Here is a 12,872-nt window from a genome sequence, read left to right as displayed (position 1 = left end):
AGTTCCCCTCATTTCCTAGATTTTGTGAAAGCCCCAACACCCTGCTCCCCCTCCCAGTTTTCAATCTAACTAAAATATTTATATACAAACAACAAAAAAAATTGTCATAAAAGCAACAAACCAAACTTTGGCTTGGAAAAGAAAAATAAAACCAACAATAAAACCAGAAAAACAAAACAGTGGCCAACAGGCTGGCAGTTTGGTGTCCCCTTGTTCTAGCTATTCCTCTGGAGGATCACTAGCTTCAGGGTCTCTAGCTTAACTAATGGCTTCCCCATCCTTCCCATCTGAGGTGCCTCCTCTCGGCTGGGCGCAGAGAGGCTACAAGCTACAACGCTGGGGAAGAGCCAAAAAAAAAACACCTGGTTGTGTGTGGCTGGGCCAGGGCTCCTTCCCAAGAGCTCTCCCCACCGACAGGGATTAGTGTTAAATGCGGGAAGTTTCCTATTCTGGTATCAGCCTTTGATGGCAAAGCGAGCATAAAGCAGGAGTTGGAAAGGCTCCAGTGACACACTCCAAGCAGCGCTTCTGGGGTGAAAAGCTCACCCCAGTACCAACCAAGAGAGTGAAAACAGCTCAACAGCGGTGTGCTTCTCTGCATCGCTAACACGGGGTTAGGAGGCAGCTCAGGAGCACCTGCCCCTGATCTGCAGGCTTGCTAGGAGCACTGCAGCAGCCACCAGCTGAAAGGGAGGGCTGGAGAGCTGCAACTCTCTACCGCAGGGCTACTCGCACAGTAATCTAAGAAGGTGAACTCTGCAAAACAGCCAAGTCGCTCTTCATGAGAGCAGAAGGGAGATGGTCTTGGGAGGTGTGGAGCCCTCTTTGTCTCTCTGCTTCAAAATCTTGCAACATGTAGTGTCAAGTACGGACCCAGCGGTCCAGGCGCATATCTATTCTGGATACTGAAAGGCTAGGACCCGGGGGCTCCAAGGTGACTAGGTAAAGTCTTAAATAGCTTGAGGTGGGAAATTCCTATGAATTCATAGCTTGCACAAACTGCTGAGTACAAACTCCTGAGCTCAACAAAACTACTTCAGGATCACATTGGATACACAGGATCCTCTTCCCCCACACAAACCGATGCGTTTGCCCCTCAGCAGCTTATACGTGACTTTTCTCTCACTCACACAATGTGAAAAAGAATTTTTGAAGGAGTGCCAAAGCAGCTCAGGATGAACAGGAGGAGAGACCCTGCATGCTGGACCTCGGAGTGCCTGAGCACGGCACGAATGTGTGGCTCCTCAGCCAGCTTTCCTCCTCCTCAAGGCTGCACACGCTTCACCTCTGCAGTTGTAGCCACTTGCTGTCCGTCATGCAAGCACTTTGTGGCGTGATGACACGTCACTTATCATTATGCCAGTCACTCCTCAAGGAAAGAAGGAAAGGGACAGCAAGGGAGAAAGATCTTGAGAAGGAGGAAGTAAAACTAAGGTAATTACAACCACCAGCAATGGACAGTAATCAGCCAGAATAAGTTGTGAGTGGGTGGGGAGAAATCATCAAAAATTAATTTCAAAATTCATTGTCCCTCACAGAGCAGCTAAGAGCCAGTCTTTGGGCAGGTTGAGGGAATCTTCTCTTGCCAAGCTTAAAATCTTGACACTGTCCCAAATCTGTGCACATCAGATGTTGATAAAAACAAGGAAAGTCTCTGTATTCCCCCTTTTCCAAATGCAAATGACTATTCTGAACTATTTCCCACCAGCATTTAGGTCCCAGGCAAAGCCAAAGAGTGCTTCATTCTGCAGACTAGAAACACGGCGGGTGGACACTTCTCACTCACATCCTTCTGTCCCACAGGCACCAAGCACCAGACCCAGGGAAGTAACTCTGTCCGAGTGTTCCTGATTAATTGCATGATACTGGTTTCTAACAGCATTCCTTATCACTAATCGCCTTTTCCGTGATTGGTAGGATAAGCTATGCACCAACATACAGACACGGAAATGCATTATTTTTACCACAGTTAAAAAAAAAAACAAAAACAAAAACAAAAAAACAAAACAAAACAAAAAAAATGCACAATCTTTGGAACAAAAGAATTAAAGGCAGAAATTTAAAGGAAAAAATACATATTCAAAGAACATAGTGAGGTATAAAAAAGTATTTTCTCTTTTGCTTTTTGTTTTTCCTCCTCGTCTTGCTATAGAGTTCCTCTACTAGTAAATATTGCAATAGCCAGGCCTCATGAACTGGGGGGGCTGTCCCACTTGCAGGGGGCTCACGTCACTTCAGTAGGGGGCAAATCGGCTGTAGCCACCTCGGTATAAACTCGCCTGTAGAAATTAAACAAAAAAAGAAGTAGTTGTTAGGAGGTGAACCAGGAAGAAACGTTCAGGACAGTGCCTGAATGCTTGCACAAGGACTGGGAGATGTGCCCTGGCGCTGACCCGCTGCATCAGCATCTCTAAGAAGCAATAGAGAGATCTTTTCCTGCAAAAGCAAGGACATGCCTCAGGCCATGCTCACAGCCCACCAACTAGGAGTGAATCCCAGTCAAAAGATACCAAAGATGGAATTCATCAATCCAAACAGCAAACACCTGAGTCACTTGCATTTATTAGACAGCAGAGACTAGCATGTCTAGGATGGTCTTCACCTCACCCTTAGGTAGAGAGGAGTCTAAAATTGGCATAATGATCGGATGTCCTAGAAATACTTGGATCTCCTCCATTGACTTGAAAGGGAATCCACATGATGAGCTGAGACTCAGATTCTGCATTGCAGACATCTGTACTTAGGTGTCTCTTTCACCGAACACCTCTGCACTCCAGTCTTTGTACTGGACAGAGGTGCTGCACAGCTAGAAGCAGATGGGCAATATACTCCACTCCCCCTGATGCCAACATACTTCAGTCCTGTTCTGTGTAACTTCTACTGGCAGGCAGTACACCACATCCTTCCACTATCAGAAGAAGGAACCAAGTAGAGTAGTTTTGCTGCAACATGTCATGAGAACATCTTATTCCTTTACTTCCAAAAACTGCCTTCTCAAACATCCAACGGAGTCTTGAAAATTAATGAAACCATTGCTGCTTCTTGCTATAACCATCTTCTTGATACAGCTAAACTGATGCATTACAACACTCCGGCTCCTGACGCTTCCTGTCAGCCCTCTCCCATCTCCTTTGTACCAGGATGCACCAAGGCCAAGTGATAACTGGTCTCCTACAGCTGGCTCCTTTCTAGTGGGTACAGACACAGATGCACAAATGCAGAGCAAGTGGGAACCCAGTATTAGAGCTAAGGACCTCCTCCCCAAAGGAAAAAAAAAGTATTTGTGGATGAAGTTTAAGCACCTGATACACAGTAAGCAGCTGTTCCCCGTGCTGAGAATGAGAAACAGGAACGAAAAAAAAAAATCCCACTTACCACAGCGCCAACTCCGTAGCTAGCGGCAGGGGCAAGGGCATGGTAAGGATCTGCTGTGTACACCCTGCCATAACTGAAGAGAGGGAGAAAAAATAAAGGAAAAAAAAAAAAGGAAAGTCACTTCAGAGGGGCAGAGAAGCAGCTGTTTGACCACAGGAAATGGGAGAAGCAGCATGCCCTTCTACACACATGTATGCATACATACACACACATGCATGCGGAGAGCCCTCTAAGAAGATCATCTATGGACACACTGCCATGCATCGTGTGAGACAGGCAGAAAGTGGTCTGCAAGGAGCAACGTGGCAGAGGCCATGATCTCAACCTGTAGGAAAGAGGCTGGCACTTTTGACGTGGTACTTAGCACATCCCTTACCTCGCGTAATACAATTTGGGAGTGACTGCTGGAGCCATCACTACTGGCATGGTAACAGCTGCTAAATGGGAAGAGCTGAGGGCTTCTCAGAATGAGAAGGTCATATAAACTGTAAGGCTCTCACATGCACTAGGATTAAAACGCAGGCTCACTGCATAGGAGATGGAAAATCTTGAGGCAAGCACTCTGATGATGATAATCCTTTGCATTCATACAGAGCTAAAGCACCCTGAAGTACTACACAAGCCAAGGAATTTTCCCTTCATGGATGGGAAGAAAAATGCATCTGATCATTAAATGACCTGTCCAGAGTTGCAGAGCAAGGAGCTGGCAATGCAAATCACATCTCTTGGCTCTGGGGCCATAACCACACTGCCTCCTTTGGGTAAAGAATCACAAGGTTAAGGAAGAGACTGAGATTTGTGCCAGCTCACACATAACCACGGCTACTACTGCCCAAGAGCAAAGAGACAAATCGTGCATTCAAGTCTTTCCACATTGGGTTGTGCATGCATGTGTGCACATGCGAGTGCAAGTAAGACAAAGAAATGGGGAAGGAAGCAGAAGTGTCGTCATGGATCAGTGCTCCGTGACTCCCTGAGCACAGCGAGGTAGTCCCCACGGGCAGCCTCCCCCTTACATACCCATCGCTGTAAGCTGCTGCAGCGGCGGCAGCGGCCGTGGCTGCTGTTGCAGTAGCAGGCTGTGCATATCTGTAGGCTGCGTATCCACCCTGCAGGAGAGAAGAGAACTGACTTTACAGATACCTGCCCATCCACACGGAGAAAAAGAACAGAACAAATAAAATCACACACATCACAAGGAGAGGAAATGTTTCAAACTGCATCAGCTCCCACGTCACATTTGTCACAAGCGCTGTCCATTAACCCATGCATCTTCCATTCCTTGGAAAGTCTAGGGAACCCTCTCTCATTATCTCATTTAGCAGAAGTAATGAACTGAAGCAGGCCTCAGCGTGATTATACCCCTGTAGGAAATCAAATTTGGTGTGGAGGTAGGCAAAAAGAGAAGAAAGCTGAAATCTTGAATCTAACAATCTCTGTCCTCTTCTTCTTATGCTGCAGAAATGAGAAGCGGGCATTTTTCTGTCAAGTGCGTATTTTAGAAAGGGGATCATTTGGAGAGATCCTGCTATTCTTTATCTCTCTCTCTCTTTTTTTAAGCCTGGAAGATCTAAAAGGCTGGAATTTCATTTGGCCCAGATACACAAAAGGATCAACAGCCAGGGAAGTCCAAAAGCAACAAGCAAAAGGTGGTTGGAGAAGCTGGTGGTCCCAAAGGTGCCAACAAGCAAAGTAACAGCAGTACCAACCAGAACGTTCTCCCCTTCTTCCAGGTAAGAAGGAAACAGGTTGGGGCAAATTAGCTCACAGCAGTCTGTATCACTGCTGCATATTTACCCATGCTACACCAGCATGAATAAAGGAAACACCTTTCAAGTATGTTCATGCTGATAGGAGGCAGGTACTGAAAACGCAGTGGGCAAAACGTGACTCCCGACCCAAAGGATCAGGACCGGGCTGACAGGATGCCTATCGGGATGATGGGACAGATGACCAGCTGTTCCCAACGCCCAGCCTGGCACCCCTGGCACTACTGGAAGGCAGAGGCCTGGCCCCTCTCAGGAGAGGGGCTAAGGCTGCGTGGCAGTCAGGACAGACAGCTCTGAAGAAGAGGTTAGATCTTTCTTTGGCTCAATGACTCTAAACCTTTTCTGCTAACTCTGCAGAGGGTGGGGAAATGGTAAATGAGCCACAGCTTTAATTTGCCAAAATCACACATGGCTATAAAGAACACCAGAAAACTCCACATTGCTTCTGGCTTTGCTTTTTTTTTTTTTTTTTATTGACATTATAGAGAGGGCAGACTCAGGCTCTTCACCTCAACCTGCTCAGAATAACTCTACAGCTTTTTGTCTGTAAGTACATAGAGCCCAAATATCTAAAAACACAGAGCCTGCTACAGGACCCCATGTCTATTTAGCAGTGCTTAGCAGTGCTCAGTTTTGGGCTAGCGAGGTTTTAAAATGGAAGGAAAGGCTTTAACTTCACTTCGATGGTCTCCGTGGATCCCACCCCCATGAAGGAGGGGTAGCGCGCTACAGAAGATCAGCCCAATGATGATGTCCTGCTCTGGGATAGAGGAACTTACTGAACTTTTGATCTTCTAGTTATGGAAAGAGAGAGTAACACAAATCCAATCAACATCACCACCCTGCCTGAAAGAGGTGTTGCATCATGATTTTGTACCTCCTTTCCTAGCTGTTTCAATCCTTGTATTTCTGATCAACGGTTGGAGGCAGTTTGGTTTATTTTTTAGCATGGCATCATTCTGCCACAGTTACCATTACCTCCTAAGAGAATGTGAACAAGATGCAACCTTAATTCCAATCCAACTCTTTGGCAACAAATTCAAAGAAAACTTCATTCTAATGTTGCTGTGGCTCTTCCTTATGTTTTTAAGCTTCCTGACATCTTGATATGGTCTATCACTGGGCATGGAATGGAATACATTGTTTACCTGGCACTATGCAGGGGAGACTGCTCTATAATGTGCCCAGATTCCCACTCTGTCTCACACTTACCCAGCCACATTTGAGATCAAAGCCATATTAAATGTGACTGGCACATACTCTAAACATGACAGCGAGATGCAGTTTGAAACCAGAAAGGGTTATCATGTAATTTTCTTTTAACTTATACTTCTTGTAAAGGAAAATTAAAAAAAAAAGAAAAAAAAAGGAAAAAAACAAAAGAAAAGAAGGGTTGGAATCAGGTGTGGGAAGGGGAATGGCGTAACATTTATTAATCAAAATTAAAAAAAACTAAGCATGCTGACATCTGGAGCTAGAACAACCAGCAAAGTCACCACGTTCAGACTCATATTGGCTAGTTCTATCCATCCCAGCATTCTCTTGGGACAGCAGTTTGCCCTAGGCTCTACCACAAGCTCAGTGAAGTACACAGCCTCAAGAACTAGAGCGTGCAGCCACAACAACCTGCTATTACGGAAACAGTCAGTCACCACTGGAGTTAACATTCCAACCTCGATGATCCCCACGGCCTCCCTCCCTCGCCCCCCAAATGGCTCCCACCCTAGCCCTGTCCCACACCACAATGTTAATAATTATAACAAGCAATAACCCATCTGTTATATCAGAGAAGGGAACAGAGACTCCACTGAGAGATTTAGAGCGGGATGTTAACATTTCTTCAGTCAACTGCACAACAAACAAAAAACAGGAGAAATAATTCATTGGAGAAATGATGTTAAGAAATAGCTGACATGTGTATTGCTTTTTACCATGCACTGATGTAAAATTGAAACTACTGTTGGTTTAAAAAAAAGAATGTTACAGGATATAGGTACACACACAGAGGCAGACTTGTTCAGTTGAAAGCCGTCTGCAAATTCTACCTGTGTGTACTTTAAATAAATTCAAAAATGGGGATTATAATGGCCATGGTACATTCCTGTCATAGGAGCAATGAGCGTGGACAGCTTGGGAAACTCTGACAGAGGGATGTATTTAGCATGACCAACAGGTCCAAATATACTAAAACAGGGTGAAGGAGAGAGGAGGAAAGTTGCAACTGTTATTCATTTTTTCCCATTTCATTTATTGTTTTAAAATGCTTTCCTCAAGCTCTGGGAACCATACAGAGCAAAGGAGATGCTGTGCAGATTGCCTTACCCAGCAGACGCTCCTGTTCTCCATAACCCAGGACCCACATATAATTCCATCGCTGCACCTAAAGCCCTGCTCAGCTTGTCCAATGCACTGGTATTTTCTCCTGCTGTTCTTGTTCGCACACAACTTTATCTGGAATGCAAAGCTCACCCACTGCCTTGGCTACAAGACCCTACCACCCTTAGTGATTTCTGATGCCACTCACTTGAGGCACTGTGGGAAATGTAACCGTATCGGAGTAGAGCACCTTCAAACATGAGTATTCATCATGTTTCCCCGTAAAACAAAACCAAAAAAAAAAAAAAAGAGAGAGGAGAGAAAAGAAAAGAAAGAAAAAAAGCCTTTTCTAGCTGTACCACACTCTTCCAGTGCTACAGGCAGACTGCAACAGAAGACACCATCGAGTGGCATAGACCCTGACACCCAGGACAGCCGTGCAAACTCCCACTCCATTTATTTAAGCGAAGGGATTCCACAGCGATAAGTTAACCCATCCATGTCCAGTTTTTTAAGCCTTTTGCCTTGCCTCAGAAGAAATGAGTGTGTCTGAGCTTCCTGAGAAGATGTTATGTCAGAGACACCTCTATCGGAACGAGACAGTTCAAACACTGCCTTGAGGAGGAAATAGGCAAACTAAGGAAAAGCTAATGCATTTTTACCAGCCAGTAATAGGCAACCAAAATGACTGCCTAAATCAAGATCTCTTCTCTCCAGTACAGTCTTTTGGATTGTTTGGGGAGCAAATGAGATCAATACAGCACAGTCCAAAAGGCTGCTTATTTTAATTCTACTTCTCTTGATAAATGCCAGTGTTGTTTCTTTCCCATGTTAATGTCTAGAGAGGCTGAACCTACAGGTCTTGTTTGCCAAACAACAGGATTTGCTCAGGTGTTCACAAAACCCCAGATTTCAAATTACTCTTCTGTTGCTCTTGGCTCAACAAGAGGAGACAGCAAATTATATTTTTAATTCCTTATGTAACATTAAACTTTAGGTTTTTCAATATTGTATTATTTCAACTATTATAGGACAAACATGGCAAAACAACATATATGGGAAGCTGCAATCCCAACTAAAGCAGTGTTTCAATTACAGTAGATACTAATATAGGAAAAAAAGAGCCTTTTAAGACTACGCAGTTCAGCTCAAAGTAAATCCATATTCTCTTCCACTGTTCAGGTCCATATTAGGTGATAAATCCAGTGAGAACATGAAGAAATGCAAAACTATGTTTTACTATTTCAGTGCATCCTATGGTCATAAGCCTCCTTTTTCTAATTTCCTTGCTGCCTTAAGCACATGAAGTGCATTGCTGATTTTTTTTTTTTTAACCTTGGAAAAGCCTCTATGGCACTAGGGCAGGGGCATTTCCATGTCCTTGGAGAAATCTATTAACTGTTACTATGAATGACACATTTGGTCATCTGTGAGATATAGGCAGGGATCCCAATTTTGGAATCATTAATTTGTCAGACCTAAAATGGGTCTTTTCCACCCCCAAACTGCCCTGTAGCATAAGTTCAGAAGCAGGAAAGGCTAGAACTGTTTCCAGTATTTCTGTATTAGAAGGGTGGCATATGTGCACCAGGAATGAGCATGAATGAATTAAGAGAGGTGACAGGACAACAGTGTCCATTGCAGCAGGTGCTTCTACATGGTAATGGGACAAGCATGACCTTGTTAACCCTTCCACTGCATTTTCTTGTTTTGGTTTTTCATTTATTTATTAACGAAATGCCACTCGGTGTGAAATCTGGACACACGCCACCCTGCCGGAGCGGGGGCTTTGATCACACGTGAGTCTGCGCTACCCTACCAAAAACAAATAAATAAATAAAGCCTCTGTTCCCATCTCTAACGTGGTGCTGGAATGGTTAGTATAATTCAGTTTTTTCCACTGCAATCCACAATCTGATTGGTTGGCAGGTCACACTGGCACTCCTACCTGAGGTATTTTAGCGCTAATGATTGGTTCCTGTAAGACTATTCTATAACAGAACACAGGAAGAGCAGTTCAAAAAAACACAGCTGTGGAAAGAAACAATCATACAAACAGCCCACGGTGGGGCCCACCAGCCTTTTCTTTCCAGTGGATGCAAGCACGCTTTTCACAGGCAGGAGTGGTCTTCGCACACGTGGCTTTTACCCCAAACTGACCCCCGAAAGGCAACCCTCTCAGGATGCAAAATGGAGCTGGCAGCTCCCAAAGCCCTCTGCGTCCTGGGGCAGGTCATTTTTAGGAATTCGGGTATCTTGCCAGAGTGGAATGCATCGAACAGGAGATGGAATGCCTTTTTTTTTTTTCGTAGAAGAAATAGCTAGCAGGATGGTTGCCCCAGGAAAGAAAAAAGAGGGAAAAAAAAAAAAAAAAGGAGCAAGGAAGAGGAGGAGGAAGAGGAAAACGAGAAATCAGTGCATAATACTTGTGTGGAAAAGGCAGCCCAAACTTGGGATAATTCCCTTTCAACTCGCCTACCACTAACTACAACCTGCCAGTTCAGGGTCCTTTTTCAGCCTTTCCTCATCACAAGCCCCCTGACTCTGAAGAAGGGGAATCTCAGTTTAACTCTTCCCCCTACCATACCACAGGCAGGAATATCATAACTGAAGAACCCTTTGCCATCAGCTCTACACTCCGAGCAACCCTTTCTCAGCAATCAGCTGAATGTGAGCGCCACAGTGAACACCACACATCAGTGGGGAACAGGGCAGATGCAGTCGTTCCAACTGTCTGCAAGGCTAACTTCATGTCAGCATTGAAACTACTCTTCTTTCTGAGCTATATTTGAGATCTCTGGGCAATAATAAAATAGCAAAAAGCACACCTAGCTCTGCCTTGACGAGTGTCTTATTCTGTAGTCCTGCTCTCTCACAGCAAGACCCAAACCACGGAAAGCAAAGTGTTCAGAAGTTCCTCTAATGGTTCTAGCCTGATCTCAGTTTCATGATAAATGAATGCAGTGCAGGTTAGGGAGATTTCTTCATTACTGGGGTTTCTGACCTTAAAGCACGTTAAGTAAGCCTCTCTTCTCCATGAGCAGTGGAAGCTCTGAAGAAGTTTTCTGAAAATAAAGAGGGAATAATCCAGGCCAGTCTTCCCTTTCAACAAGAAAGCCTCTTACATGGCATATTCGCAGGGAAGAGACACTCCTAGGGCATTGCCCATTTCCTTGTTCGCCTGCTGTAGCAAACTTAGTGGTCTGTAAAGACCAGCACTTTATGAGTAAGGTGGGAAAACCCAGGACTCTTTAGCAGTCTTTGACAAGGTTTTATAAAGGAATACTTGACCAGGCATATCAAATTTTATTAGTATGAGCACACAATGGTATACGTAAGAATGAACATATGTACCCGGTACCTCTACGTTTAGAGCGCTTTCCAACCACTGTAACGTTGGGAAAAATGCCTTTACAAGACCTGATTCTCCACAGGTCACAGAAAAACTAACTCTGTCTATTATCTGGAATCCAACCCCAGCGGTCATTTTACTAAATGTCAGGAATACCACCTTCAAACAAGCACGGACATGAAATCCAGGCTTTTGACTGTGGCACTAGCCAATAAAATTTTCTCAGATTACCCTGTGAAAGGGAACTTTGCTAGAGCAGTCCTCAAGTTGCCACATCAGCAGTGTGGCAACACTTTGGCTGTGAATATCATGTTGTTATCACAGTTGTTCTGCCAGAACTCTCCATTGGAAAGAAAAATGCCCCTTTTTGCTAGCCAGTCAGAAGCCCTCGGTCCAGGACAGCTACGTACACACACGCTCTGAACATCCCCAATACAGACTGGCTACACAGCCACAGGACAGAGAGTCTCCTGTGGTATCCAAGATAATTCCCAAAGAGGAGGAGCCTGCTAACTTTCCTAACAGAATATCCCCATATACTTCTATTTGAAATTCCCTAAGGTACAAGAATCTGGTCTACTTAGGTAACATTTTTCCTAGCAAAATGAAACATCCGTTTTCTCTCCGACAACTCAGTCTCTATTTTTAGTCAGTCCCAATGTCTTCCCCAAGGGATAATCTCTGTATCCCAGTGGCACATGAACATATGTAAACACCAAACTCGCTCAGCTTAGTGTGGGCTGCACAAATCAAACCTGGAAGGGCCCCAAGAGGGGAGAAAAAGGGGAGGGTGGAGGGGGAGAAGGAAAGGGAAGGTCTGAGGCTAAACCAGTCCTGTTATTTTTGTATCCAAATTATGTAAATGAGAGAAGTGTTGAGAGAAATTTTAATTTGCTAATCATCTCTCAGGCTGATTAGTAGCAGTGTGCATGTGGGGGAAAGGACACCCAGTAAACTGACCCTGGCAATGATCAGGAAACCCAAAGGCTCAGGTCTTGCACCCAGGGGCAAGCGCAGTGACAGAGAAGCATGCTTGCATTCCTAAATATATAAATATATATATCCACAAGGAAGAAGAAAATTAAAAGTAAATGATATTTTAAAAAAAACAAACCAAACCAAACAAACAAACCAAAAAAAAGAAAAAAGAAAAAAAAAAGGCTGGCTTGTCAGGGGTTGGGGATGAGAAGGCTCCGGTGTGTGTACTTACATAGAGGTCAGCACCGTAAAATCCGTCCTGGTAAACCACACTGCAGAAAATCCACACAAAAACAAAAAAACAAAAAACAAAAACAAAAAAACAAAAGAACAGAAAACACATTCCGGTTATTGAGGACGGCAGCATGCACATGCGTTTTACACAGGCAGGTGATGTATGAATCCACAACCTGGGCTTTTGGCAGGAGCGAATCAGCGAGAGAGCGTGTGTGCGCACGCACGCCAGCCGGCCCCACGGCACCTTCCAGGGCATGCACAGGGCGAGGGGTGGGCAGAGGGGAGACAGGATGCGAAGGAGAGAGGGAGGGAACCACCGTGTTGTACAGGAGAAATAGACTCAAAAAAGATCTGATGTCCTGAAGAAGAGAAACAGGGTTTAGAGACCTCCACTCTGGTTATCCTCCTGGAATCATTTTAGCTACCCCCTGAACACATGGAAACATTGGCTTTGTGAAGTGGGCTTCTGGAGTGTAAGAGCCCCTCAGAAGGAATCCCACAGGGCCTGGTGATTCCTATGTCGGCAGCGCATTTCGGAATGCTCGAGCACAATTCCGGATTTGGAGTTTTCACAGGGCTGGTGACTTTGTTTCTGACATCCATACATCACCTGCGTTTACCCTGCACATTAGACATGCGATAAGATTTGGCTGATCACACAAGCATGCAAAGTATTATTATTCAGCATCTTAAAGAACCGATGCAACACCTCAGGAAAAACAAGTCAATCAATTCTGATCAAAGTAAACACAGAGAAATGTAATTAAAAAGAAAAAACCAAAAATACCCACAATGCATTGCTTTCACAAGCAGAGATAATGAGCTAAAAAGGTTAGGTGACTGGT

At 44.6% G+C, this 12,872-nt stretch overlaps 1 protein-coding gene across 11 annotated transcripts in view; it reads right to left on the bottom strand.

The window, feature by feature from the left end:
- Positions 1-1,390: 1,390 nt before the first annotated feature.
- The window catches only part of RBFOX2 (RNA binding fox-1 homolog 2), a 162,833-nt gene continuing 151,351 nt past the window's right edge, over positions 1,391-12,872 (bottom strand). For 5 of the 11 annotated variants that reach the window (XM_088531912.1, XM_088531915.1, XM_088531920.1 and 2 more), the window contains 4 exons: positions 9,409-9,451; positions 4,396-4,484; positions 3,376-3,448; positions 1,391-2,279 (listed from right to left, as the gene is read on the bottom strand). In XM_088531912.1, coding sequence (XP_088388038.1) covers positions 2,235-2,279; positions 3,376-3,448; positions 4,396-4,484; positions 9,409-9,451 — 250 coding nt within the window. In that variant the 3' untranslated portion in view covers positions 1,391-2,234. Of the gene's footprint in view, positions 2,280-3,375; positions 3,449-4,395; positions 4,485-6,915; positions 6,993-9,408; positions 9,452-12,022; positions 12,063-12,872 lie in introns of those variants that run through there. The other 6 variants (XM_088531913.1, XM_088531916.1, XM_088531921.1 and 3 more) reach the window with 5 other exon arrangements.

This window comes from Tinamus guttatus, unplaced genomic scaffold (assembly GCF_059628265.1).
Source record: "Tinamus guttatus ecotype Peru unplaced genomic scaffold, ASM5962826v1 Tinamus_guttatus_pri_ptg000439l, whole genome shotgun sequence".
Classification (NCBI taxonomy): domain Eukaryota; kingdom Metazoa; phylum Chordata; class Aves; order Tinamiformes; family Tinamidae; genus Tinamus; species Tinamus guttatus.
The sequence above is the reverse complement of the archived record's forward strand: the minus strand, read 5'-3'. Positions and strand labels throughout refer to the sequence as shown.